General features: G+C 48.6%; 8 protein-coding genes across 8 annotated transcripts; 3 read left to right on the top strand and 5 right to left on the bottom strand.

Moving 5' to 3' along the window:
• The first annotated feature begins 1,008 nt into the window (after positions 1-1,008).
• On the top strand, positions 1,009-2,208 carry L228DRAFT_246510 (hypothetical protein). The gene has a single exon (XM_018332433.1). It carries the CDS (start codon positions 1,279-1,281, stop codon positions 1,876-1,878), a length of 600 nt encoding a protein of 199 aa, XP_018189228.1. The 5' UTR covers positions 1,009-1,278; the 3' UTR covers positions 1,879-2,208.
• Positions 2,209-2,392: 184 nt separating this feature from the next.
• L228DRAFT_246509 (ribulose-phosphate 3-epimerase) lies at positions 2,393-3,908 on the bottom strand. Its single transcript, XM_018332432.1, has 3 exons — positions 3,461-3,908; positions 3,054-3,302; positions 2,393-2,920 (listed from the first exon to the last, which is right to left on the bottom strand). The coding sequence occupies exons 1-3, from the start codon at positions 3,701-3,703 to the stop codon at positions 2,660-2,662; spliced, it is 753 nt and encodes a 250-aa protein (XP_018189227.1). The 5' UTR covers positions 3,704-3,908; the 3' UTR covers positions 2,393-2,659.
• A 193-nt stretch (positions 3,909-4,101) lies between these two features.
• L228DRAFT_219867 (hypothetical protein) lies at positions 4,102-15,705 on the bottom strand. The gene is made up of 5 exons (XM_018330229.1): positions 15,402-15,705; positions 13,555-15,267; positions 6,069-6,338; positions 4,439-5,995; positions 4,102-4,353 (listed from the first exon to the last, which is right to left on the bottom strand). The coding sequence occupies exons 1-5, from the start codon at positions 15,570-15,572 to the stop codon at positions 4,303-4,305; spliced, it is 3,762 nt and encodes a 1,253-aa protein (XP_018189226.1). The 5' UTR covers positions 15,573-15,705; the 3' UTR covers positions 4,102-4,302.
• Positions 15,706-16,514: 809 nt separating this feature from the next.
• Positions 16,515-20,340, bottom strand: L228DRAFT_267648 (ATP-NAD kinase; the record flags this gene model as incomplete). The annotated part of the gene is made up of 4 exons (XM_018335012.1): positions 16,515-16,995; positions 17,062-17,724; positions 18,374-18,821; positions 18,879-20,340. 4 exons carry the CDS (start codon positions 20,338-20,340, stop codon positions 16,515-16,517), a joined length of 3,054 nt encoding a protein of 1,017 aa, XP_018189225.1.
• A 542-nt stretch (positions 20,341-20,882) lies between these two features.
• L228DRAFT_246501 (hypothetical protein) lies at positions 20,883-21,468 on the top strand. Its single transcript, XM_018332431.1, has 2 exons — positions 20,883-21,049; positions 21,126-21,468. Exon 2 carries the CDS (start codon positions 21,139-21,141, stop codon positions 21,376-21,378), a length of 240 nt encoding a protein of 79 aa, XP_018189224.1. The 5' UTR covers positions 20,883-21,049; positions 21,126-21,138; the 3' UTR covers positions 21,379-21,468.
• An 868-nt stretch (positions 21,469-22,336) lies between these two features.
• Positions 22,337-23,447, bottom strand: L228DRAFT_122105 (hypothetical protein). Its single transcript, XM_018329003.1, has 3 exons — positions 23,157-23,447; positions 22,937-23,094; positions 22,337-22,888 (listed from the first exon to the last, which is right to left on the bottom strand). Exons 1-3 carry the CDS (start codon positions 23,344-23,346, stop codon positions 22,469-22,471), a joined length of 768 nt encoding a protein of 255 aa, XP_018189223.1. The 5' UTR covers positions 23,347-23,447; the 3' UTR covers positions 22,337-22,468.
• A 64-nt stretch (positions 23,448-23,511) lies between these two features.
• L228DRAFT_246499 (Phosphotyrosyl phosphatase activator) lies at positions 23,512-25,316 on the top strand. The gene has a single exon (XM_018332430.1). The coding sequence runs from the start codon at positions 23,568-23,570 to the stop codon at positions 24,891-24,893; it is 1,326 nt and encodes a 441-aa protein (XP_018189222.1). The 5' UTR covers positions 23,512-23,567; the 3' UTR covers positions 24,894-25,316.
• Positions 25,168-26,371, bottom strand: L228DRAFT_267645 (putative ubiquitin-conjugating enzyme; the record flags this gene model as incomplete). Its single annotated transcript, XM_018335011.1, has 3 exons — positions 25,168-25,380; positions 25,820-25,923; positions 26,212-26,371. 3 exons carry the CDS (start codon positions 26,369-26,371, stop codon positions 25,168-25,170), a joined length of 477 nt encoding a protein of 158 aa, XP_018189221.1.
• Between the last annotated feature and the right edge of the window lie 590 nt (positions 26,372-26,961).

The following is a 26,961-nucleotide window of genomic DNA, read 5'->3' as shown; positions in this document are numbered from 1 at the left end:
TTGGTATCAATCAAAAATGGGTCGGGTGTTTCACAATGCGCAGAATGAGGGAAATGATCGCTCATCCCCCGCTTTCCAGGGTCAACGGTACTCTATTCAATATAACATTAATAATGCTTTTGGCCATTTTAACTTAGTTGGTCGCGCCGGCTGCTACATGTCAACCTGCTAAGGTGCTCTACTCTTGCAATTTGGCAACTCCTCCTTCTCCTCTCGTCTTAGAGACCCTTGCGCCTCTATACGCGACTTGGATTAGAGTAGAAGGCTGGCAATTGTTTAGTTATATCTTCCCGTCAATGATAATCCAAAGGGAGACATGTCCCGGTCTCATGCTAACCCATCAACCATTTCAACTGGCAATTAAGTGCCGAAGGGGTCAACGATCCGGTAGCGAAATGCCAAAAACAAAAGGCCCGAACGGCGACGGTTCCTGGACGGAACCAAAGATGAAACGGCTGGATAGCGCTCTACTCTACAGAGTATTTCTACCACTTGTGTTTTCCCACCAACTAAGGTCACGTGCTCCCCACTGATCGTCAGGGGCAGCCAATTTGGTTGGACCTTTTTCGACTTGACCGAGGGGGATCTAAATCTTTCTCCTCGCCTTTGGGACCCTTTGCGGAGTTTTTACCGCCCCAAAGACCATGGCACTACACATTTAGAGCCGTGACGGTAGATGTTTGTTAGACCGCTTGACTCTTTCCCTTTTCTCCCCCCTTCCGCGACGACAGTCATTCCTGGAAACCGTTGGAGTACATAATTTAATGTGATCTGCTTCCCTCTTCACTCCTCTCTTTCTCCTCTTGTCTCCCGTTCCCTTCTACAGCCGTGTCTGTCTATCCAGCTGTCTGGTCATCAGTCCTTGATTCTTTGTTCATCCCGTCATTCACTGTTTCATCGGATTGCTTTATTATCCGGCGTGTGAGGCTGCTTGATTCGCGTGCCTCTCTACTTTTTCTTCGCGCTTGTTTGATTGTATAGCAAACCGTCAGCACACAAACGCTCTCCTTTTTTTTTTTTTTTTCTCCGAGTCTGGCACTCTCCAACAGCAACTCACATATCAACCGCCCCTCATTCCCGAGCCGGTTCATATTCCTGATAACTATTGCGTACCAAACCCCATTCATTCAGCCTTCTTATCTCGAACAACAGAGTCACGTTTCGCCAACTCGACACGGAAACCTCGTGACCTGTAATACCACATCTCAAAAGCATTTCAACAAAAGAACCAAAAGTCATAGAAATTCGATTCGCCAAAAAAAACAAAAACAAAAAACGATGCATTTCTCTACTTCTTTCCTTTTCCTGCTGGCTTCCGCCACCTCTCTCGCCGCCACCGCCTTGTCCTTGCCCGCCGTGGGCCTTGACAACGACGTCGAGGGAGTCATTAGCACCATCACCGCCGACCTGCCTACCGAGACGTCCGCGGTTCCTAGCAGCACCGTTGCCGCCGTCCTGTCCAATGCCGCTGCCCCCGCCGACCAAGTCGTCGGCAAGGTGCTCACGACTACTGCCGCCGCCGACGCGTCTTCTGCCGCGGGGGGTCTCGTCACCGCTGCCGCCCCCACCGGCTCCATGACCACTTCGTACAAGATTCAGAGCGAGTCGGGCTTTGGCAGCCCCCAGACGGCGCACTTGAGCTCCTCTTCCGCGTCTGCTTCTTCCGCCGCCAGCGCTGCTTCCTCGTCTGCTACTTCTTCCGCGTCCTCGGTCGCTTCTTCCGCATCGTCGGCTGCCTCTAAGACTACCTCTTCTGCCTCCTCGGCCGCCGCTAATGCCTCGTCCAAACCGACCAGCGCCGCGTCTGCTCTCAAGGGCCAGGCCTACGCCGTCTTGGGTGCCTCCTCGCTCGGTGCCCTTGCGCTCTGGCTCATGTAAAACCATTCATGGTCACGTTTCCAGCCAAATCCCCTTTTATCCGGTGGTTACACGAATCGAAGAATGAGTCCTGGCGTCGAAGAAGAAAAAAGGACATTTCATTTTTTTTTTCTCTTAAGAAATGCTTAATGTTAATAGTGTGTTGGGGCCGATTGATTCAAGAGACGTTTTGAGACGAAGACACTTACACATACACACACCTACACATATAATTCACTATCACCCCGCTTCTAAAATGTAAATAGTTTTCGGACAGACCTAGTTGTATTTAACCCTATGAGAGATACCCCATTTCGAACAACATTTCTAAGAAACATCACATATCTGCTCATTTGCTTTTTAAAGCTCATTCACGAGTTCAAGTACCTTTGCACAATTGGGTTTAGAACCAAGCAAAACCTGTAGAAACCTTTGCCGTCCTAACGTGTTCCTCTGTCGAAACATATAGGTAGGTAGGTTCAGAGACCCAAGATTAAGTCACTACTGCTGTACTGCTGTTGCCTCTAGCACAATAGCCCCTTCTACGTGCAGGGCTCCAGACCGCTATGCTTTTCGAATAATCTTTTCAAGAATAAAAGAAACTGAATTGGTATTTACAAAACGGCGCCCAGGCAACCCTCTACACGGTTTTCTTTCCTCTTCGCTACTATGTGAAACTCGACATACAAACATCTAAACAGAAGCGTCCCGCCCTTCCATCGACTCAACGTCTATTCGTATACGATCTGTACAGCAGCCCCCTTGACTCCCTCTCTAAAACTCCCACAAGACTATAAAGTTTTTATGTCCTTCGCGAGTCGACCGCCTCGCGCAGCTTGGCAATCACTTCCGAGGGGTCCTTGGCGCCGAAGACCGCTGAGCCGGCGACAATCACGTTGGCACCGGCCACCGCGGCCTGGTCGATAGTGCCCTCGGCCAAACCACCGTCCACTTCAATGTTCAGATCGGGGTATTTCTCCCGCAGGGCCTTGACCTTGGGAAGCTCCGAGGCCATGAATTTCTGGCCGCCGAAGCCTGGGTTTACTGTCATGATGAGAACCATCTATGTCCAGGCAGAAGTATGTATTAGCTTTGCGTGTCTTTGGTTTTTTTTTATTTCGACGCGATATCAGAGGCGGAGAAGAGAGGATAGGGAAATAAGTCAATCGAGCGGAAAACCAGGGGTTTGAACATACATCCGGAACTTCAGCCTTGTTCTCATTCGCAAGAATGTCCCACAACACGTCGACGCTGGTCTGCGGCTTGAGCGCAATGCCGGCCTGCAGGCCCTGGTCATGAATATACTTGATCAGCGCCTTCGGGCTGGTCTTTTCGTCGGTGTGGTCGGCGGGGTTCTCGGCAGCGGTCGAATTGATGGCTGCTTCGTAATGGAAGCAGTACAGATCGCAGCCGGCCTTTTTGAAGTCCTTGACCCATTTCTTGGGCTAGTGGTTGAAAAGCGCAATTAGCCAGGTGTCCATGCCAAGTTATAAGGTCCGATATCGAAAGTCCACAGTATCAAGCAACCCGTAGGAAGCTTAAACAATGCGATTCGAAGAGACGAGGCTCAGGTCCCAATAGGTTCCAGTAAGCTCCCACATACCTCTGCAATCATCATGTGGCAGTCAAATGTGCCCCGGCCGCCGGGAGCAGAGGGCCGCTCCACATGCGATCGGATCTTGGTCACGACCGGCGCGCCAAAGGTCATATTGGGCACAAAGTGGCCGTCCATGATGTCGACGTGCAGCCAGTCAGCGCCATCGTTGATGGTCTTGGAGCATGCGCCTCCGAGGGAAGCAAAGTCCGCCGAGAGGATCGAAGGGGCGATAATAGCTGGGGGGGACATTATTAAACCGTTACGGGGGAAGAATTTCGACAAGAGGAGAGGGATAATCTTTTTGGAGAATATGCAATTGGACTTTTATCGTGAACTCGTTAAATTGTTGTGAAAGTTGTTTCAGTAGTCAGGACGACAAACGATAAAAGGTTCATAGGTGCTCAGCCAATTCGGAATGGGCGGGACCGATTAGTTAGTTTCGTCATAACCAATGTGAGCTGGTGTTGACACGCGAGGGGTAGAGGGGCTTTAGAGGGGTTCTCATGGCGTGTGGTGGGGCATCCGGTGACAATAGCTGTCATCTACAGTAAAGCCACGCTAAATAATATTCCATAGCTGGTGATTCGTTGACAATCTCCTCACCACCACTGGATCAAGTCATTTGAATAATAGATAGCACTAATGCTCACCGTAGATAATATGACTCCTTCGAATTATATTTAAACTGTCTCTGCGACACACAACTAAAAACATCTCAACTATCTACGTCGAGTTTCCTATTGGAATATACGTAGTGACAATTTCAAACCTGTAGATGCGTTTACAAAAATTTCAAGTATAGAATTAGGAATAAGCGGTATCATTACCCGCTCGGTCTGCTAATACGATCATAACCGTGCAGATGGATTCTTCTGCGAACTGGCCTGCCAACCGAATTCCTATATTAAGATAACGAGGTCAGAGAAATATCATTGCGAGGAGTAACGGAGAGCACGAAAAATAAAGCAGAGAAAGAGAACGTACCAATTTCTTTGCACTCCCCGCTTCAATGATCACATTCACAATAACCGGTACCTTGGCTTTATAGCCTTCGATCGTGGCCGTGTGTAGTTCTTCAGGCGTACGCGCGAGAAAGCCCTTCCCGCCGCACGCTTCGGCGAGTTTCTCGTATCCAACTTCCCAGCCCAAACTGGTGCTGCGAAGGCCAAGATTATTGGCGCTTTTCGAGGCCCCGTAGTGATTCTGTTCCGTTGTCCTATTTGTGGTTTCTGCTATTGCTGAAGGAGCAGCTGTAGAATGTTTCTGCCTAGAGAGCCATTCTTCCGCAGTATCCGAATCTCCGTGATATATCCCACCATTGTTGACAACAAAGATGAGTATATCCATCTGATAACGCGCCATGGTCTCCACCTCCATTGCAGAGAACCCAAACGCAGAATCGCCTTCAAGCGCAACAATCTTTTTCCGATTTTCGGGAGCTTCGGTATTGTTGTAAGCGGCATGAGCAGCAATTGCATACCCTAGCCCAACGCCCATGGTGGCATAAGTTCCTGCATCGAGGCGGAGACGGGGATGTTCAACCGGAAATGCTGAGCGGGAAATGTCCATTGTGTTCGCGCCTTCAGAGACATAGACAATACCGCCTTCGGACGGAGGCGAGAGCGTATGAAGTGCGGATTTAATGGTTTCAAACGCGTGAGCATATGTCATTGGTAATGTTGCTATGCCTGCTTTTCTAGCGGCATTTGCTTCATTCTTTTGCTTTGCGCTCTGAAGTTGCAGTATAAAGGGCGAAGAAGAAGAAGAAGAAGAAGAAGAAGAAGAAGAAGGGGAAAAGTGCCAATCACCAAGAGCATGGAGAAGTTGAAGCGTTACGAGACCGGCATCGCCAACAATTCCAAGGCTTGGGTCTCCCCGGTTAGTGCCAATTTCCTCCGCCGAGATATCGACTTGAATGAATCGAGCGGCGGGATTCCATTTAGGAGCTTCTCCGAAGTGCAGGATCCAATTCAGGCGAGCTCCCAGGATGAGAACCACGTCAGCGTGCTTGAGTGCAGTAGATCGGGCGGATGCGACATTTGCGGGATGAGAATCTGGTAAAATACCCTTGCCCATGGGTGTGGGGAGGAAAGGGATCGAAGTTTTGTTTACAAGTTCGCGGATTGCTGATTCTGCGCGAGCGTAAGCTGCACCCTTGCCGACAATGATAAGAGGCGCCTTAGCAGATTTGAGAAGCTGTGCAATTCTGAAGATTCGTGCATTGTCAGCTGCCGGCGGAGGTGGAGATTGGACGAGTTGCGCGGGTTCGACATCGGCCGGATTTGAGAGGGTGCCCTGGATCAAATCGGCTGGTAGGTCCACAAAGCTTGTGCCAGGCCGGCCATACAGAGAGCGCCTGTAAGCACTCTGCATAGCTTGAGGTATTGAATCCAAAGAAGGGGGGCGAATAGCGAGCTTAGTGTGTGGTGTAAGCAGAGAGACGGCGTCCAGCTCTTGAAATGCACCTTTGCTGAGAAGATGTGTCTCACTTGAGCCGGCCAGCACAAGAAGGGGGAATGCATTGGCATGAGAATTCCCAATCTGTACAGACAGTTTAGTACATTAAGGTATACGCAATGGAAAGATATGCGGCAAATGAAGAGAGGATACGCACTCCGGCCATAGCATGCAAGACGCCTGGACCCCCAACAACTAAGCAGACACCTGGCTTGCCAGTCAGGTAGCCATATGCGCTTGCAGCATAACTACAGGCCTGCTCATTGCGAAAGCCAATAAACCGGATTCCCAAGCTGATAGCTTCCTCGGCAATCTCTACGACTGGAATTCCGACAATTCCAAACAAAACCGTAACACCAAGATCTCGCAATGTCTTAGCAATAATCTGGGCTCCAGTTTGAGCTGCCATTGCGAATGTCAACGACCTCTTGCGTTGGAGGAGGTGATCAATGAGGAGCACACGAATTGGGGTTCAAGCAGTTCAGGAGTACACGTGAGAAATGACGCCATCCGCAAGTATAGGGCAAGTGAGAGCAATTTGAAGGAAAATACAACTTCAGACACAATATTATGCAATTATAATGATCCTACATTGAAAACAGGTCAAGCGGCTTCATCCTAAGAAAGAAATATTTCAAGTATCAATATGCACGAAAACCAGGAGCTGCAGCCATGTGGTAGAACTGACGATCACAACGGGGCGAGCTAAGTCAAACATGGAGTAGCTCTGATTATCTAAGAGAGCGTATCAGATTAGATAGCTCACTAGCGGTTTATGACTTATCAGATGCTGACCTTCGGCCTCTTTCATATAGAGCTCCATTTTATTGCTCTATTATTGCTCACCGGTGGATCTTCCAGCGACACCTTCAGAGTGCATCCCTCTCCTTTATGGCGAGGCTTTCCACGTAACGTCTTTGTTTTTTGACAGCTTAGCTGCTGTCTCCTTAAGTTTGACATCATTCGGCGGATCCTCGGCATTATCAAACTGTCAGCCGTCAGCCGCCAGCCGCACAAGCACCAGCATAAAACATCTCAGGCCGTAACGCATTGCGGATTCTTGATGATACTCAACTTGAACATCTCTTTCATTTTGCATTCTTTTTTGTTTGTTTGAATTCTTGTTTAGCTGTGTCAGGCCGAAAATCAAGAAAAATGAATGTCACGGCGCCTTCGCCGGAGATACTGCCTCTGGTACTGCAACTTGTCGCGAATGATTACTTGAGAATGACTCTTTCTTTGTTACCAGGGGCTATCACTATGTATCTCTCGATTTATGCGCTTGTTAAAAGACATAATGCATTGTTCTTAGTTTTGAACTTTGGATCGATTGCTACGCTATTCGCATCTTCCTACTTCACCCCACTCCATTGTGGGGTGTCGCAATGTTTACAGAGGTTCTACAGTAAGTAGGATTTTCGGGGATTTTCTCTTGAGCTCATGTTTTATTGATGTTTATATTAGTCGGAATTGGAAGTATGAAGATGCTGGACATTCTTGTTCGGCGACGAGCACCTCCAAAGTACAAGACCTCACCACGACCAGGGGACGCACTATATGCGCTCATAATAATGACTGAGCTGCGTTATGAGTCTTTCATTCCAAATCGGGTTCGTGTTCCACATGAAGCTGAAAAGTTCTCAGAACCGATCCAGCTTGGAGTTCATACAGTAGCGTTCTTCGTCCTGCAGGCCATGCCTCAAATCTCCACGATCTTGGCCTGGGAGGTGCTTCTTGCAATATACATCATCTGGACTTCCATGCAATTGGTACTGCGGTACCCCAATAGTCCAGCATTATTTGGGCCACTGTATCTCGCCGATAGCTTGACAGGCTTCTGGAGCGAGACTTGGCATAATGCTTTTGCTGCACCGTGCGAGACTCTGGCTTATTTCCCGCTCCGACACGGTTTTGCTCGCATTGGCCTGCCCGCACCTTTAGCACGCAGTCTGGGCGTTATGGGAGCCTTTGGGCTCATGGCTCTCTTCCATATCTATCCTTTGGCAGCGATGATGAAGACCGAAAGTTTGGAGAGGATTGCCCTATTTTTCATGATGAATGGGATTGCGACGGTGGTTGAAGGAGCGATTTGGGGCCGGAAACGACATTGGTTGAAAGCAGTGTTTGCTTGGACTTTCGAAACTTGTTTAGCGACATGGACCGCGCACGGCATCAATATACCCAAAGGGCTTGGAAATATACCATGGCAGAGCATGTGCACAGCGACTGGCTAGCTTCTCACCGTAAGGTTTCTTTTTCTTCCTTTCTTTTCATTTAGAATTAAATGTTGTCTTTGGCTCCAACTTGCATCGTTTTGTTGGACGATTGTGGGCCGTGGCAGTTGATTGACTTCACGAGCCATGTGGAACCTCCAAAAGGAGGTATGAGACTTTCAGAAGGCTTTCCTACATTTGCTGGACAATTTGGACATTTCTTTTCCTCATTACTCATGATGGACATTTGCAGAGGATGGAGTACAAAAGGCAAATGGCCTGGATATGTCATCATATTTCAAAATGATATCCGATTGAACCTACAATCCGTATTCGAGGACCGTTTTTCAGCAGAAAAGAACTGACGACTGCGAGCAAAGCTTCTCTCTGTCAAAATGAAAGGGATGGCAGCCATTTTGACTGGCTGAAAGCCTGGAATTGCACCCTCGCTCAACTATCTGAACTCGGTTCCGGCTCTGATATAGTTAAAGGGTTTCAAAAAATCCCGAACTGCAGTCAGTGCGATGTCTGCTGAGACAATTAGATATTGCATATTCCCTATCATAGTTGCAGTGACAAGAGCACAAAGGAGTGGCGCACGTGAGACCAGATTCTGGCTTTGTATTGCCGTCTACTTGCTTATTGTGCTCAGATGATCTACTGCATACTTGTCGCACAGGAATAATCGAACATGATTACATGGCTAATGAAAAATCAACATTACTATCTCCCTGCCTTTCTAAGACCGTTATTTCATATCCAGTCATCTCGACTGTACTGCATAGAAATCGTAAGCTGGAGGGGTTAAAACTTTTACACAAAGCCTGTGGGTCGAACTTAATTGTGCAGCTCAACCCAATGGGGATGTATGTGGAAGTGAATTCACCAGCGTCTGCGTGAATAGGTTGTTTGCTTTTGATTCCCAGCCACCCCAAATAAACAAATTTGTTGAAAGCTTCACTTACAACGTGTCATCCAGATCACTCAACTCATCTCCCTTACCATCACCTTTCTCATGGTGACATTATTTATTTCATGATCCTTGGTGGCAGTTCTGCCTTTGCCCTCCTTCGATCAACATCTTCGCTGCCTCATTGTTCCTTAAGTTATCTTTCCACGCCACGTTTAGAGTCAGTTGCGCGCCCTTGACTCCTGTGCTTAGCAGCGAGCACTGCTCAATTGCCTTCTCTGTTGTTTTGGACTCTGCTGTCGAACTTTTGCACTCAAAGCAAAACACATGTCACGTCGTTGTTCATTCTTAGCTGTCTTTGGTTGATAATCGATCTATATCGTCAACATGTCTGCACAAGAGAAAGCTCTTCGACTCCCAGAGATTCTGGCAGAGATATTTAGCTTTCTACGAGGCGATGAAGACTATCCATCGTTGAATTCTTGTATTCGGGTCAATTCTGTTTGGTTTGGGGAAGCCGCTCAGTTTCTTTGGCGAGAGGTGGGATACAAGAATTATCCAGTTCACTGGAGGGGAGGAGAACAAAAGCAAAGAAATGCACGAGTTGAGCACCTCCTATCCACGGCACACAACAATAAACGCCTGCAATGGTATGCCAAGCATGTGCAAAGGCTTGAGATGGTCAATTTCATCTGGGAAACACGTAAAGAGGAGGGTAAAAATCTACAGATTACAACGTATCAGCAGATATTAAACAGAGTGCATTTCCCTCGATTAAGGTATCTGTGTTTCGATGCCTTTGTTGGTGAGGTTGAGCGGGATATGGAGAATCTTCTTCAGCCTCGACTCATACAACTCACTTTCTATGGTGGCTCCCTCAGCGATCGATTTCTCGAAATGCTTCAGGTACGGCCCAGTGGCTTATTTTTGAGTATGATAATTCTAATAAATCCGCAGCGCAAATGTCCCAGAATCAGAAAGGTAATGATAGAGAATTTTCGCGATGGCATAAGCAGCGATGGACTTCTACGATTTCTCGAGTCAACACCATCCATAACTGACTTACAATTGCGTTCCGAGCTTGAAAAGGCTGTCACGCGCGATGTCGTGGTCCATCTCGCCAAGAGACCTGGTCTTGAAATTCTTGGCCTCGGTGAGGTGCCCGGCCATTGGATGGAGGAAGCGCTTGCAGAGCCTGGACCCAATTTCAAACACCTGCGAGGTTTGAAAATCTCGATTTCGACTGAATCATTCAAGAAGTTATGCGGAAGAGTCCCTTCACTTGAAGAGTTGAATGTGCAGGTGCTAGCGCCAGGTGAATTTCAGTTCTGTCATCTTGCGAGGTTTCCGCGATTGAGGGAGTGCCGCATGGTTCTACAATCCGGGTGTCACTATGTATATCAACAACAGTTGTTCGATATCGCGGAAAAGTGCAAGTTTTTGACAGTTCTAGCCATAGAAACGGGAGCCGAAGCAGAACTAGAAGGCATCGACTTCACAGACGAGGATATGCAAGCCGTCATTTCTGCTTTACCACTTTTGAAAAAGTTTGTCCTTCCTCTCTGTACTGCCAGCTTAACCCACAAGACAGTTCAGATGCTAGGCATGCATTGCAGATACTTGCGTCATTGCGACCTCTCCGGCAACATATCAATCGCGGAAATCCTGGTCGGCGACAATCCTACCTGGGCCAATATGGAGAAACTATTTCTCGACACGGTATGGAGGTTCCAGCTCAGTTCAGCGGAGACTTCCATGACAATCGATGATGCTTTTCAGCGCCTCAGAGATCTGATGCCTAAGCTGGAAGAATTCCGTGTTAGCGGCGGTAGCACTTGGGATGGGGATCTTTGCGAGCAATGGAACGCTTTTGAAACACGGCGCAAAAAGGATAGAGTACTACTATCTTATAGGAACTCGGGCAGCTTTGGATATTAAATCGATTGTCATGTAACATAACATACTGCACGTATCGGTTTAGAGAATCCCGATCTCCAGAGTAGAAAGATAGTGATTGGCTGAAAATACTACGCAAAGAAAAAGAAAGGGGGACCTTAGTTAGTTAACTTATAGCGAGTTCCTGAGCTTAAACTTTTAACTAGAGTTGTCGTCAGGGGATGGTGTGAGGGGTGACACGCGAGGGAACCCTGCCGAAACACCGGTAGTTAACTTTGTCTCTACTACCTGGTCCATCTAATCGCTAAGTTAAACCTCAAGTGAACCATTCTGGGGGATCATCATCATCAACCTCCTCCTTCTTCCTTGCCACTCTCATCTCAACTCTCCACCTGCGACCGCAAACGGAACATCTTTTCATCATGTATATCCCTCCTGGCCCTCCGGGGCCGGAAGATGCATGCAATACTCCAAACTCAATGGGCTCATTCTCCCCGGCTTACCTGCGGATGAACTCGCCCCCGAGTTCGAAGAAACGGAAGAGAGATCAACACTCTGGAAACGAGCCAAGCAACATCTCAAAGTGAGTCACCTCTATGACGGAAATTCAGGAAATATTCTTTTTCCTTCTTTGGGAGTTTTCGTGCATGATCAAACTGACTTTTTTACCCTTTGATCCCTGTCTAGGCCGCCGCCGCTTCCTGCATCGTTATCCTCTCCGTATACTATCAACAACTCACCCCCTACATATCCAGACGTTTTATCTCCACAATCGCCTCTGTCAAATTTCAGCCAAGAACACGAGTCTTCATTTCAACTTCATTCTGGCTTGTCGACGACTCCCTCCCATCACCACTTTCATCCCCATGGCCAGATCCATGCTCCTGGTCATGCCGCCCATCCAGCGGCCTCACTGATACGCAAGCGTATGCGACGCCTACGATCCCCAACCTCAATCTATTCTTCAAACAACAACGCTCCCAGCGGGTTTAGCTCCGCATCTACGACGAAACACCTGCCGCATGGGTCCTCGCCGAAGCCGAAACGAGTCTCCCTAGACAACTGCCACATCTGCTTCCGACGGCCAACGAGGAAAGAAGAATTAGATTGTTATGCAGACTGCGAGGCTTGTGGAGAGCGTACATGTTATGTCTGCCTTCGAGAATGCGAGGGAGACTGCTGCGGTGTGCCCCGGTCGGATCTGAGCTCCGTGGACCCCGGTAGCGTTGGACCCATTGGCAGAAAAGTTTGCAGTCGATGCTGCGTTGAGCGAGGCGTCGAGGGAGAAGTGTGTTGCTTTGAATGCTTGGCCAAAGAAGAGGGACAGCACATGCAGGGCAGTGGTTAAAGTGAAGCCTCACGGGCTTTCCCATGCCACTGATATCCTCCAACGACGGGCATTCTCAACATTTCTATGCCACTAACGTCACTACGACTTCTCATACAACTGATTACGAGCAATCGATCCTTCATCTTTCGGAGTTGTATCATGCATTATGTCTTTCGAATTCACACTTTCGGCGCAATCAGTCAGCATCTTTTCTTCCTCTCCTTGTTAATTGTTATTTTTATATCGAGTATGGCGAAAACATTCACATCATCAAACTGGTCACATGTCACGCAAGCAATTGCATCAGAGTCTGGCGTTTCTGTTCTTTCCTTTTCTTTCCATTTTCCCTTTTTTTTTTTTTTTTTTTTTTCAATTCTATTATTTTCTTTTCTTTCCATATTTTCCTGTCTTGTTCCTCTATTCTCTTCCTTATTTTCACCCTTTCCTTTTTCTTTTTCGTGTCTTCTTTTAATCAAAACCTTCAGCATCCTAAATTGTCCCTTTCATTCAATGCATTGCATCACAACTGCATCTTCACGGCATTCATACATCCATAGCACCACGCATATTTTCCATGCAGCGTCCAAATCATTCTCATCTCCCACGGAAACTCTACGCGGTCTTCTAGTTGCAGACAGACAACCCTTGTTTACAAGTCCGAGTCAAATCTCATCCCCTTGGGTAAACCATGTAGATAGACTGATGTAGCTAGCAAGAAACAACACTGTCATCGAATAATATAGGCATAAGATTTAACACCGTATTTCTTTTCAAACAAGCCTTTGTACATTCAGATCCAGATTTGATTTCTATCACCTTCATCTGCGGGGTTTGGCAAACGTATTCACAGAACCGAGGATACAAAAGAAAATGGAAAAAGAAAACAAGAAAAAGGTAAAAGTAAAGAGATCACCGTCATTGTCATTGTCATCATACCCGTATCAATGTACCATGGAGTATTGTAGAAAAAAAATAAGAAAAATGAACGGGAACCGGAGAAACAGAGAAACGCCCCCAAAAAAAAGGAAAATTGATGGGAAAGATGTGGGGGGAACATAAGATGATCATGAGAGATACAATGGAAAGGAGACTTATGCAACGATAGAAGCGCTTCTATATACCAAGCCCGAGGAAGGAAGGAAGGAAGGAAAGAAGGAGAAGAAAGGTTTTAGAAATGAGAAGACAAAGACAGACAAAAGGACGCTTAGAATTCAAACTCGCTCCTAAAGACATCAACGTCCATGCCAGGTACGACGCGGTCGCTCAAGTCTCGGCGGCCCATTTGCGTGAAGACTCTACGCAGCGTATCATACAGATTCGTCGACTGGTTCTGAGCAATGATATGATCGAGCGAGGACTCATCGACGGGACGGCCACCTGCACGGGCAAACTCAATGGCACGCTCACGGCTTTCTTGCTCAATAATCTTATGCATGGACAGGGCGCCGAGCAGGTGCTGCGCTGCCTCGGCGTAGCATCCGATATTGATGCAGGAGACGCCGAGGTTGTACCGGGCGCGGACAAAGTTGGGGTTGAGCGTCAAGGCCTTTTCGTACGCGGCAATGGCTTCTTCGCTGCGGCCCGAGTTGGCGAGCGTAGCGCCGAGTCTGTTCCAGAGCAGGTGCACCTGGCCTTGTTTGTTGCTGAGGCCGGCTTCGGTAGAGGTCAGGGCGGCGGTGAAGCAGTCGACGGCCTTTTCGTACTCCTCGGCGCCGTAAAAGAGGACGCCGAGCCCGACTTGGACGTCGGGATCCATCTGTTCGCCAGAGGGCGAGAGCTGGGCGGCTTGAATGTACAGGTCCGTGACCTTTTCGTGGAGCTTGTGGCGGTCGGTGAAACCGACGTCGGCGTCAGGGGACAAGTTGGCTTTGTCGATGACTTGTGGGTATTTGGTGGCGAGCCAGCGCTCGAGCGTGCGATAGGCAGTTGCGTCGTATCCTTCGTTAGTGTAGGACACGGCGAGGTTCATGAGGGCTTCGAGGTTGTTGGGGTCGACGCGCAGTGCTTGCTCAAGAGCACGGATGGCTGGTGTTTCTTTTTCATTTTGCGCCTGCGCCGAGCCAAGCATCGTCCAAGCCTGTACGTGCATGGGATCTTTCCTGACTGCAGACTCAAACGCAAGCGCCGCAAGTGAGAGATTTCCACCGCCCTCCATAATCCGTACGCCTTCCGTGTAAGGGTCCGCAATGTCGTCGAATAGGTTGTCGTCCTCGAACATGTACTCGCCGAGTTGGGGATCGCGGTAGCCAACGGGATGCGTGTTGATGGGGTGGTCGAAGCCACCCCAGTCGTCGAGGTCGTCCACGGTGGGTTCGTTGGCAATTGTTGCAAAGTCTTGGTTATCCGCCATGTGCCTATTCGCCGCTTTCTCAGCTTGAATGCTCCTCCATATACCCTCAAAGTCACCAAATTCGTTTGTCTCGGTTTGGACTGACCTGTCCAGATCGCTGAGCTCTGCCTCCATTGCGGCATTCGCCTTTGCATCCAACTCTCGCTGCTGCCCCTCTGCATCAAGCTGTGCAAAATGAGCCTCCCAATCATGGTCGTCTAATTCAACCATTCGTCCTTTTCCTTTGGTCTGAGCATCGGCTTCGCCCACGTGAGGTGTGGCAAGGCCGCTATATGGTCGATTCATCATCCCCATGCCCATGCCTCCGAGTCCCATGTTCATGCCGTAATTCATGCCGAGCGGTCGCTGGAAGCCCTGCATTGCTGCATTCGATGCTTGTGGCGCTGGACTTGCAACTCGTTCGGGCGTTCTCTGCTGAAATCGTGCAAATTCGGCCGGACTGAACCCCCGGCGCTGCGACTGCTGAAAAGCAGCCTGCATCCGAGCTTGGTCATCCAATCCAGGTTGAAATTCAGCCGCCCAGTTGTTTGCAGGAGATCCGGATCGCAAAGGACTATGTGAGTAATTTTCGATCTCCCGCCGCATCTGATCCATGGCAAAGGGCGACGCCACGCCTTGCGGAATCTGACCAGACTGTTGAATGAAATCATCCATCATCTATGACCTCAAATTAGCCCGTAATTCAGGTCCCGTACAATTACGGGCTTGTCGCCACCGCATAGCTTCACGTTGAGCGCCATGCTATGCTGAAAACACATGCGAATATAGGAATAAGATGGAAGAGCACCAACCTGGTCCTGACCTCCCATCATCCCTTGAGTCCTGAGACCTTGCGGAAGGCCGCCTGGGCCTCGTCCCACGAGTCGATCTCGCTGTAATGACTTGTCGTCCTGAACATGCTTGGAGAATTGAGTCAACGGATTGCCCGCCGTTGAGCACTCAGGCCCGCCTAGAAACGACATTGTGGGCGCGAGTGTATGTGAAATGACAAGTATATGCAATAATGCTCAGGAAGGAACGTCGATGTCTTTTCACCTCTGAGCTTGAAGTTATGTTATTAATGCCCGTATCTACTCGCCCGCGGACAGTGTTAGTGAGCACATGCGGGCTGGTCGGCAATGCATGCCGGAATCGGTCGAGACCGAGGGGTCCCGAAGGGCAAAAGGCGGCCAAGGGACTTGACTTTAATGTGGGGAAGATTAAAAGTACCAAAGTACTTTCCGTACTTTGTACGGAGTAAGGTACATAACCCGAAAAGTCGCCTATCAGCCATCAATGAGCTGAAACCCCTTTATCATCACGGATTCTCAGATGCACAATTAGCACTCCAATAACACCGGATTAGAAGCTTCCAATCTTTTTGATCAGGATATTTTCGGCAAATAAAATATATATATCACAGAGAAAGAGAAATATGTACTAAAGGAAATATGAAACTGCTAGCTTGCCGCGGAGTTTCTTTTGATGAAACCAAACTTAATCACTTTTTCTTTCTTCAGAAAACTTCCAAAGAAGTAAACGCCAAAGTCCATGAGTGAAATGAGCATACATGTTTGCTCTTGTTGACACCAAAAAAGAAAAAGAGGAAAGCAGATAATATGTATAAGAGGACATGTGTGGAAATATTCAAACGTTTATGCAATGCCTCGCTATGAAAAGACCAAAACAAAACGACTTCGACCATCTCATCAGAAACGGCGTCTGAATCCCACATCCCTTCACCAAGCGTGCTTTACAATAACAAAGGCGGGAAAATACCAGATTTGAGGGCCGAGCGCGGGCAAATGTCGAAGGAATGGCGGTAAACAGTAGAAGCAGAGCCAGGAGTGGAGATCTCGCGCAAAGTAAAACAGAGGAAGCAGCTTGAAGCCTGATGGGCTGTAATTCACTTAATAAAGTGTCTCTTACTCCTGAGTTGCATCTGATTTGCCAGGTCCAATGTCTCGCGTGGGGTTCAACTGACGGTTTGAACCTGCTCGTCCTCTCTGGTGGGTATAATCGACTTTAAGCTGCCGGCCATGTAAAGACTTCGCTGAGAAATACTCGAATGCTTCCTTGGCCGACGGGGTGTCGATAAACTCAGCATGGCAGAAACCTCGAGGATGGCCGGTCTGGCGATCAATCGCGACTCGAAATTCGATGGCATTTTTCACTGGTCGGAAAAGAGCATTCAAGTCCTTATCCGATGCATCGTAGGGAATGTTTCCAATGAAGAGCACTTTGCTTGGAGGATTGACTGTTTGCAGCGGCTTGTCCTTGGTGGGCAATGCTTGCGGACCACGAGAAAAGTTAACCTGGACCACCCTGTCGTGGATCTTGCGGTTGATGAGAGCATGTTTGACCTTTTGCGCCTCCTCGTGGGTTTCGAAGTCGACATAGGCAAATCTATTTCATTCGCAACCAAATCTTAGCCATGCAATGAGAATAAACGTAGAAACGTGTGACACCTACCCTCTGCTCCGACCATAAGTATCCTTTAATATCCGAGCATAAGTGGTAGGAGCAATGGCATTTACAATTTCCTTAAGCTCATCAACACTCATTCTAAATGGTAGGTTTCCAATCCAGAGCGTCCGGAAGCCTTCCTTGGCTACTCCACCAGGTGAGGTTACTTCAGACGCAGTGTCCTGGACGCCTTCCTCGCTAGTTGAGGAGGAAGGAGCCGTTGGAGCAGCAGCAGCAGCAGCAGCAGCATCAGTGCTGGCTGCGGCGTTGCTCGACTGAGGCGTAAGCTCAGCCGGCTCTGTAATATTTAGAGATGTCTGTTCGATTTGACTCTCGCTGTTCGCAGGGGTAGACGTATGCTGGTCAATAGGTGCAGGCGCTGGGGTAGTTGCATGAGCTGCCGGTTCTGAAGGAGTCGTTTGCGCTTCCTGTTCCTGCTCTTGCGCTGCCGGTCGCTTTTCTGTGACCGGAGCTTTGGACACGACCGTGGCATCTTCGCTTGCCCATCTTTTTTGCGCCCGACTCTTAATAGTTAAAATTCTCCGGCTGTTCTCAATTGTTCGGGGTGCGGCCGCGATGGTGAGGAAATGACGTTGCTTGAGTGATGACAGGGCGATTTGTGGCAGCGCCGACGCATTGGCGCGGACTATTGTATGGCGAATGGATTGCCTGGAATGCCAATGACTCGAGTCAGCATTGAAAATGGCTAATTAATGGCCACCTTGGTAGCTGGTAGAGAGCAAAGTTGTGCGTGACATCAACAAGCAGGAACCAGCGCCAAACTCACATTTTTTGCTGGGAAGAAGTTAATTAATCAACCGGCACCCGGAGCGACCAATAGAGTCGTTAAGAAAACTCCTGTCGGCGGTAACGTAAACAATATATCAGCGACTTGCTTAAGATATATTAAGATATGTGGCTGCTGTTTTGCCTTCGAAGCGTCGCAAATCTGAAATGGTCCTTTAAGCAGCCTCATTCAACTTTAGTCTCGGTTAAAGCCGCCTTGTGGTGATTAGACCGCCCGTGCCCAGTTCAAAGCCATAACCGCATACTAGTGATGTTTGCACTAGATGTAGTACCAAGGCACCACCATCCTTGGAATTTTTTTATGGTATGTAATTGAACTTCCCATTATTCTAAGGATATCACAAATTGTCTATAGAATACTATAAAACCAATATACCCCGAAAATGACATAACCCAGCGCTCATTTCTTCATCCAACGCCATCAAATGCTGGCCGGTGCATTCGGTCACATAATATAAAAACAGAAGAAGCTAGACACAAGATCAGTCCAACTAGATGTATCCCTTAATACAATGAACTTTGAGGCTTGAGATGACGGCGATGTATGACACCGGCTGCAGTAAGCGGATCAATCGTGTCAATGTCATACGTCTCCCCGTCGGCGTCAGCATTCTCTCCATCCCATGCCTTTTGCTGAGCAGCACGCGTGTTCCACCTCAGCGTCCGACTGACGCTGTTGAACCATTCAGTTGGCTGAGATGATACGGTTGGGAAGGGATATTGGGACGCCGCGATGGTGACAGAATCGCCCTGGCGGAGCTCTACCCGGCCTTTGCCATCAAATGAACAGTACGCCGTGGCACGAGACTGTCGCGGAACTGAGACTCGGAAAAGCATGGTGTCCGTCAGGAGCATTGGCCGGAATGAGAGGGTGTGAGGGCAGATAGGGGTCAGTAGGATGGCAGGAATATCGGGATGCACAAGCGAGCCACCGGCGGAGAGCGAATAAGCCGTAGAGCCTTCAAGGATCAGTGATTTGCAAGTGAAATAAACATCAAAAGGATCAAGATACTCACCTGTCGGAGTGGAGAAAATACAGCCATCGGCTTGGACGACGGTCAACAGCTCATTGTCACCATAAAGCTCGAGATTCGAGACGTAGGGTGACGGTCCGCGATCAATGACAAGTTCGTTCAGTACTTGGAATTGCTCGCCCGCAGCGCTGGTGCCATCCGCCCGCAGCCGGTGTACTGTGCAGGTGAATCTCATACGAAGATTGACTCGCATGCCCTCGGAACCCATAATCCGATCCAGATCTTGTTTATAGCAAGGAAATTCAAAATTGGTGAGGAAGCCCAGACTGCCCAAGCTAAAACTCAGAATGGGCGGTACAACGCGCTGGAAGAGCCAGCTGGTGAAAAGTACGGTTCCATCTCCACCAAGCGTAAGGACGAGGTCAAATCTCTCAGGCTGCTCCCAGCAGAGATCAGGCGTCCAATATCGGAGCATCTGTTGAAATCGCGGTTCCACCTCCAATAGACCAGCCGCATCAAATCTTCTCGAATGCCGCAGCTTTTCGTCCACATAAACATTGACTCCCAAATCTGATGAATATCTTGGCGTTTTCATCAGCCATTCTGCTAATTCTCTAGTCAGAGTTATCAGGTGATTGTCTCTGGCTTTGGTCACAATCATGACATTCTTGACGGCCCGTTTAATGGGTCGGCGCTGCAATTGTTTCGAAACCTCGCGCACGCCCGTGGCGGTTTGCATCAGTCTCGAGTGTGACATCCACTCATCCCCAGCAATCTCTTCAAGCACCTTGTGAACATCCACGGCGTCATCAAAGCGCTGATGGAAAAAGCAAGGCGATTGAAGTGTATCGTTGGTACCAGGCCATAAGCCGTTTCCTTTGCTTGAGTCGAGTTGCAGGACGGGCAAGCGATCAGGTCGGCGCTGCACAGAAGAGGTCGATGATAGGATCGGACGAGGCGTGGTGCCGTTGGTTTCTCTATACGTGAGTGTGGGAGATGGAGTAGTCGCGAAACCTTTGGTGTCAGGCGATGTCGCCGTCAACCTAGGCAACGTAATCGGCATGGGAGCAGAACCAGATGTGGCGGTCTCTTTCACAGATGCCGACTGCCGATTATCGATAAAAGTTTTGGACGACTGAAAAGGCGAAGCAGGGGACAGGGGAAGGGATACGTTGGTAGACCTTGGCGAATACGTTGCTAGCGTAGTGGCCGTTGATATTGAACTGAAAGGCTCATCCAACGCTGTCGAAGATCCACGAAAGTCCGCGGTGGTATCCAATGGACCCAGTTGCTTATTATTTTGCTCTCGTCGCACGCTGCTTGCCGCAGAAGGCACCACATTCCTCTGCGGGCTATAGATATCGCCATTTGCGGATATACCCATATCCGGTCTGTTCAAAGTCAACGATTGAGTTGCCATAGCGGCAGCCGCCACGTCAGGGCGACGAGAATGATCCTGCATGTTCATCCACGGACGAAGAGGAGGTGAGGATGAGGTTGCCATGAACCAATAATTTCAATCCACGCACAACCTCACCCCACGGTAAGCGTTAGAGAATTTCAGAAAATAGATGAAAAATAATCCCAAATTCTCGGTCAGCGGGTACCCTCCGTGCAGGTCGATTAGCGATCGGCGAGAGAGACCGGGGACGGCGTTTTGCACTGTACAGTTACTGGACTTGTACGGGCCGTCAATGTACCGGAACTGCCTGATGACGTCCGATCAGATAAAAAATCTCCCCTTTTGAGGAATCGGGTCTTTTGTCAGCCGAAAGCGGAAGGCACACGCAAAAGTAGTTAGCATCAAACTTGAATGAACCCGATATCTCGGGATGAGCGCTGACAAGAAGAGGGTTGAGATGATTCGAAGAGGACGATAATATAAATAAGGGAAAAGGAAGTGTGATGATAAAGCCAGAGAAGGCGTGATGGCCTGTGGGGTTCAAATAAGATAGAAGCATCAATGTGGAGACTAAAGGGACGGTCTCCTTCGTTATCGATTTAGTTAAGGGTGGTAGCAGCAAAAGATGCATCGGAGGGCGAAAATTAGGGCCGAGATAGGACATAAGTGCGAATCGATGACTGAACGGCGACAAGTTAGTACGTAAGTAACTCCGTATAACTTGCCAGAACCACGGCAAGTTAGTAGATAGATGGCTCCTTGGTGCTGTGGAGGGGTGGAGAAAAAGGCAGCCACCAACGACACTCTAATGGCGGGTTTCACCTGGCCTACTCCTAGGCTTCCGAGGGAGCGCCTGGGCTTACCTGAGCTTTGGCTAACGTGAGTAGGAATCACAACAATATGTCAACTGCATGGGCTGCTGGTCCAACAAAATCTAAGGATAGCCCATCTGTCTTCCCTCTGCTCTTCTTTCATTTGCTTGCCTTGGAATTTTTTGTGATGAGACCAAGACTCTTGCCATCACAAGCCCCCGCGCCATCACCCTGCAGAACAAGACCCATCACGGATGCAAGAGAGAGGAAGAAAGACAGTAGCATTTACCAACAGTATCTAGCTCGAGGAACCCATGTGCCAGAATGACACGACTCGATTGGTTTGTGAGACGGAGCTCTCAAGTAATCGTCATCATTCGTCGATGGCCCGTCATTATTTTTATTGTGCGTTGCGATGCAGGAACTAATAATAAATCGCCACTGTTGAAACCATGAAATCTGTTCTATAAGAAGACTATCCCCGGGACCCCCGAGGCCCCCCAGTTCGCACCCCGACCGTAATATGTCGCTTACGAAGCTATAACTAAGGTAACTTAGTTATACTTGGTGGACTCCTAGTCTCAGTGGGCCCTTTCGCGGTAGTAAGCAGAAGCTACATCTACTGTTTATCTCGCAGACCGTCTGTATCTGTGCGCTCCCAATTATATCTCGAAGGAAGGTTAACTACAGTAGGGTGGAACGTGGCAAAGCATGTGATGTATCAACAATATCCACGGCCCGGGACGCTATGATGCAGGGTCGCTCTGCTTTTTGTGGCTCGAGCGTCGCCAGAGACAGTAATATCTGTTATGATACTCTTGATTCTATCATCTGTTGTTATTTCCTTTTTGCAAATAACATTTCTAAGTTCTATTTTCAGAATGTCCTTGGCGTGAACCATGTGACCTGACACCAACCCTTCACCTAACTGGACCAGCATCATGCATTTTCCCCGGGGAATTCGATGTCGCAAATATATGCCCACCCACGTCTGGTCGATCTGGCCCTAGCACCAACCGCGGGAGCCAAGAAATCAAAGGGAACGGGAAGACATAAGGAAAGCCTAAAACCACCGCTGCCTTATTGTTCCCGTTCCATTGACTCGGGCTCCTCGGGCTCACACCGACGATCAGCAGGGTTGGTACGGTGCGCATGTACCGGTACCAACACTACCCAGGGCCCCTAGCAGTGGCTGGGTTGGTTCCAATAACCCGTCGCAGAACAACACTGAGGCGCACAACACAGTTAGGCACCGTGCCGCAGCCTGACTTGATCAGGAGCAAGGATTGAGCGCTGTATTGACGATATTATTTGGTGGAGGAACATGGCGACAAGCCCCGATCGGCGTGACTCGAGGCAGATAGAGCGACGGCTCATTTATATGACCGGTCCATCGGCTGAAATGCTCTCTCTCAAATCTATCTCAATCCCTCTTTCCATGCCTGTTCTTTGACTGTCTTTTCTTGCATGACCCCTCGAACGAAATCCTCAAGACAGTCGGCCCGGTCAACCTCCATTTCGCTGCCGTCTACCATGGCGCCAGCCCCTTTCTTGTCCTCTCCGCGGCAAAGGCGCTGAGCCTGCTCGTAAACTCTTTCCCAGGTCTCTATAGAAAAGCTTCCTTCGCTTTCGTTCACTAAGAGCTCGCCGTGGGATGAAAAAGCGAGCACGTGGGTAGAAGCAGCTTCTGCAAGCTGTGCCGCAGATGGGCTATCGATGATTTCGTCTGAGCTCGATACTGCGACCAGGGTCGACGTGACAGTCTTTCCTAAGGGGATCGCGGCCGACATGAGAGCGAGTATTGACGTCTGAAACAATGCGGGTAGGATAGGCAGATCCTGGAACTGTTAAACTGAGAAAATGATACGACCAGACAGTCTACATACCGAAACAGCTTGTGCCGGCTTTGTAGCGGTAGCATCTCCCTCTGGTGTACTGAGGACTTGGAGAGTGATTTGAATTAGAGTCCGCGGATGGTTCTGGACGAGGATAATATGACGAAGCGTGGAGTGAAGAATTGACTCTAGATGGCGTTCTCTTGTAGCTAGCCCCAAAAATTAGTCTCAAAATATTCAGTAAAATCTAATAGATGGTCCAAAAACGTACTGCCAACACCGATCGCTGGTCGGACAATAATCTCAATGGCGGCTTCCTCAGGGAGTTCATCCCGCCTTTGTACCTCGACCGGTCCATTCACACCGCCAACAACAGAATATCCATTGCAGCTATACGTAGCAGAACCGTCTGCACGATTCAAATGAGCGACAGTCGCAGTGGGAGCTGTTGTTGTGGTCATTTTGCGTCCGTTTTTCCTTCGTTCTGCGTATTGCAGCTGCTCTTGGGAATTTCTTGAAACAATCGACAATCTTCCCGGAGCGGATTATGTATTCTTCCGGGATGGTCTCCTTTAGTCCTAGAACCAGCTCCCCACCTCGTCACTGGCATCTTGCTTACAATAACATGGTCATCGTACAAGAAAGGCACTTTGATCAAACCTCTACTTCTATACTCAGTGAAATGATGGCTACTGCAATTCCAAAACCTCAGAACTCCTCGAAATCTCCTTCACCCTCACAGATATCTCCACTCCCTCAAAAGCTCGTTTCAAAACTTCCAAAACTCACTCCCCGAAGGCGGCAAACCCCGTCAGCAAACCCGCTGCCTGTGCCAGAGACTCCCGCATTGCCACCTCCTTCTTCAGCCGCCGAAAACCAGGCTCGAAAATACATTAAACCTACGAGACGGATCCTGTCTCACAAGGACCATGACCTCTTTCTACAGTCATCCACCTATGAGCTTCTTCTCGCTTTTGTATTTAACCTAAGCGATTCCGTCCGGGACACGTCTCGCTCCACAGTCGAAAAGCAACCGCTCGTGCCAGAAGTTGAGCGCATCTTGGGAGTCCTAGACTCAGTGGAGGAAGTCATCAATAAATGCCCGCCCGAAGAACAAGGTGGTTCGCGATTTGGCAATCCAGGCTTCCGAGTGTTCCTTGACGCGCTCCACGACGAACTCCAAGGATGGCACCGAAAGCTCGGTATTGAAGACCCTGCAGCGATCGAGGAAGTGTCTACATACCTGCTTCACTCCTTTGGAAACCGAACACGGATAGACTATGGATCGGGCCACGAGCTCAACTTTATAGTATGGCAGCTCTGCCTGTACCGAGTTGGTCTTCTTCCAGAATCTACGCTACCTGATCTCGCACTCCGCGTCTTCCCGCGCTATCTTCGCCTCATGCGGCAGATTCAAACAACTTACTATCTCGAGCCTGCCGGCTCGCACGGCGTGTGGGGTCTCGACGACTACCAATTTCTTCCATTCCTCATTGGCGCTTCCCAGTTGCTCCACCACCCTTATATTCGACCCATGTCGATCCATCAGTCCATTGTTATTGAGGAGTATGGCAAGGATTACCTCTACCTTGACCAGGTAGGGTTTGTGAACAGCGTAAAGAATGTCGAGGGTCTGCGCTGGCACAGCCCCATGCTGGACGACATCTCGGCGGCGAAGAACTGGGGGAAAGTGGAGGGTGGCATGCGCCGCATGTTTGTCGCCGAGGTGCTCAAGAAGCTCCCGGTCATGCAGCACTTCATGTTTGGCTCCCTTGTCCCAGCTGTAGAGGGGATGAGTACGGAAGAGGAGTTGGGCATGGCAAGTGAGGACAGCGAGACAGAATGTTGTGAAGCCGACGTCACGCAAGATGGCCAGCATCAGCACGTACATCAACAAGCGGGCTGGGGTGATTGTTGCGGTATCAAGGTGCCTAGCAGCATTGGCGCCGCACAGGAGATGAAAAAACGAATGGGAGGCACTAGTCTTCGCCGCTTACCATTCGACTAGTTGCATCTTACATCTTGCATCTCCTGAAGGAGCTTTCCGTTTGACAGGGTCGCTCACAATAGGAAAGGGAAATAAAAAAAAAAGCAAACAAAAGAGAGGCAGAAAAGCGAAGGTATTTGCTATGCACCGTCTAAGATTGCTTGCTGTCTCACTATACCAAATTATAACGAATGTTGTATGCGTAATGAATAAAATGCTATACAAGACCTCCAACGCCACGCTTCGAATCACTGAAACATGCTGCAGTATAAACCCCTAATCCCCTCCAAGCGTTCTAGTTCTTATACCGAAATTCTCTTGTGTAGTATCGTACTAGACTATCTGCACCAAGCTTGTCGCCTGCTCGCAGAAGTTGAGCGATGTCCACGTTCAATGGACTATCTGGCTCTGGGTCGCTGAGAAGATGGTGCACACTCGTAAGCGTTTGAGTAATGGTGTATGCAGGACTCCAGGAACTTTTGAACAGATCTAGACAAATTTCGCCAGTCTTGGCAGTGTCAGCAGATTCAGAGCATAGATCCGTGTATACCAGTGTTGCTTTTTCTCGAAAATCGTCAATTTAACGAAAATTGACTATAAAGAAAAAGTGTGGTAATGTAAATTTTGGTTTCAATGAAATTAAGAAAAAAAAAAATCCATGCGCTAAATAAATATATCAATCTATAACAAAAAAAATTATATTTGCTGGTGTGTGGGAATTAAAAAAAAAAAGAGAACAAAAAAACATACAACAGCGGGGATTCGCTGGTCGTCACCGACCCAACTACTAGTCCGCCGATCTGAGGCTTATGTATGGCAGAGCGGACGGGATGCCCAGTTCTCCTCAGTCTATGGTCGTATGTACCAGAAATACACAAAAACAGAATACTTATAGCAAAAAAAACAATCGTAGCATGCAACACACAAAATTACTGTCGAAGACTCACCTTGAAATGGACATTCGGATGGCAAATGGGAGTGACAAACTTGACTTCGGGCGGCGCAAGAGGGTAATTCTCTGGCACTCGAATATCGAGTTTCCACAGACCGCCTATAATCGTCGAATAAGTTAGCAAAGGAAAAAATTCTCCAAAACACAGATTGTTCCTTCTTGTAGTCCGCTTTGTTTCTTCTGATTCACATGCGCCATTTTCAAAAGGTAAACTCATATCAATAAACAGTAGGGACAGCATCCATTTTCACTCTCTTTGATAAATAAATGAAAGCAGTCGGTTTTTCAACTTTTGACCGAGGCAGCATATGAAAAAAATGAAGTGGGGCGATATCAGGCTTCGAAGAAAACAGAAATAAAAGCAAATGGGAATATAAAAAGACATACCTTCATACGCAGTCCCATTGACTCCCTTCATGACAGCCTCCCAATGAAACAACTGGTCATCGCTGACAGGGCCCAGACTGATCAGCGCGTCATTAGGGTCTTGGCTGTAAAACTTGAGTTCCTGGAGGAGGCGCTTTGCCGCGCCGTGCGAAGAGGACATTTTTTTTGAATTGTTGATGTATAGGGAAGATAGAACCGGTTATCGCGAGTAGAATTTTATTTCAATCGTTGGTTGCGTCTGATGTACTAACGATATGAAATGGTCCGAGCTAAAAGCAAAATATAGGTTCAATCCGATCCAGAGCGCAAGGATGCATGAGATTGTTGATTCCTAGGAAAGAACCGAATTATGAAGAGAGATCATGCGGCCAGTTCGATTACTGACCCTATCGCTCTTGATAGCGTTGATGGGCGCTCGGGGGAAGCTGCCAAAGCGTCGGAAAATGTGACCTAGTTGCGGGAAGAGCCGGGGGGCCGAGACTTAACTGAATACTGTGACAGTACGGCGACACGGAGGGTATGCCATCGCGAGCATTAACGCTCCAGCTAAAGTCCAAAGTTGTATCTGACTATGTCGTGCAGAACCTGACCAGCGACAACGGTGATATTCAAGACGATTTGAGAAAATTTTCAGCTTGGTCCTGAGTGGGCAATGCTGTGGATGATTTGGTGTTTTATGGTGCTATAAATACATGATATTTGAGAACGACATCCCTTGCCCTCTTAACAAGCATGCAAGCTCGGCTTGGT

Source organism: Xylona heveae (assembly GCF_001619985.1).
Source record: "Xylona heveae TC161 unplaced genomic scaffold L228scaffold_4, whole genome shotgun sequence".
NCBI classification, from domain to species: Eukaryota; Fungi; Ascomycota; class Xylonomycetes; order Xylonales; family Xylonaceae; genus Xylona; species Xylona heveae.
This window is presented reverse-complemented; position numbering and strand designations above follow the sequence as displayed.

Coding starts and splice junctions, on each gene's coding strand:
- L228DRAFT_246510 (XM_018332433.1), top strand. CDS start 1,279: ATGCATTTCTCTACTTCTTTCCTTTTCCTGCTGGCTTCCGCCACCTCT.
- L228DRAFT_246509 (XM_018332432.1), bottom strand. CDS start 3,703: ATGTCCCCCCCAGCTATTATCGCCCCTTCGATCCTCTCGGCGGACTTT. Junction 3,303..3,460: donor GCCACATGATGATTGCAGAG/GTATGTGGGAGC, acceptor TTCAACCACTAG/CCCAAGAAATGGGTCAAGGA. Junction 2,921..3,053: donor ACAAGGCTGAAGTTCCGGAT/GTATGTTCAAAC, acceptor GCCTGGACATAG/ATGGTTCTCATCATGACAGT.
- L228DRAFT_219867 (XM_018330229.1), bottom strand. CDS start 15,572: ATGTCGTTTCTAGGCGGGCCTGAGTGCTCAACGGCGGGCAATCCGTTG. Junction 15,268..15,401: donor TGATGGGAGGTCAGGACCAG/GTTGGTGCTCTT, acceptor TTGAGGTCATAG/ATGATGGATGATTTCATTCA. Junction 4,354..4,438: donor CGGGGAGTGCAAAGAAATTG/GTACGTTCTCTT, acceptor ATCTTAATATAG/GAATTCGGTTGGCAGGCCAG.
- L228DRAFT_246501 (XM_018332431.1), top strand. CDS start 21,139: ATGTCAACTGCATGGGCTGCTGGTCCAACAAAATCTAAGGATAGCCCA.
- L228DRAFT_122105 (XM_018329003.1), bottom strand. CDS start 23,346: ATGACCACAACAACAGCTCCCACTGCGACTGTCGCTCATTTGAATCGT. Junction 23,095..23,156: donor ACCAGCGATCGGTGTTGGCA/GTACGTTTTTGG, acceptor TTTTGGGGCTAG/CTACAAGAGAACGCCATCTA. Junction 22,889..22,936: donor AGCCGGCACAAGCTGTTTCG/GTATGTAGACTG, acceptor TAACAGTTCCAG/GATCTGCCTATCCTACCCGC.
- L228DRAFT_246499 (XM_018332430.1), top strand. CDS start 23,568: ATGATGGCTACTGCAATTCCAAAACCTCAGAACTCCTCGAAATCTCCT.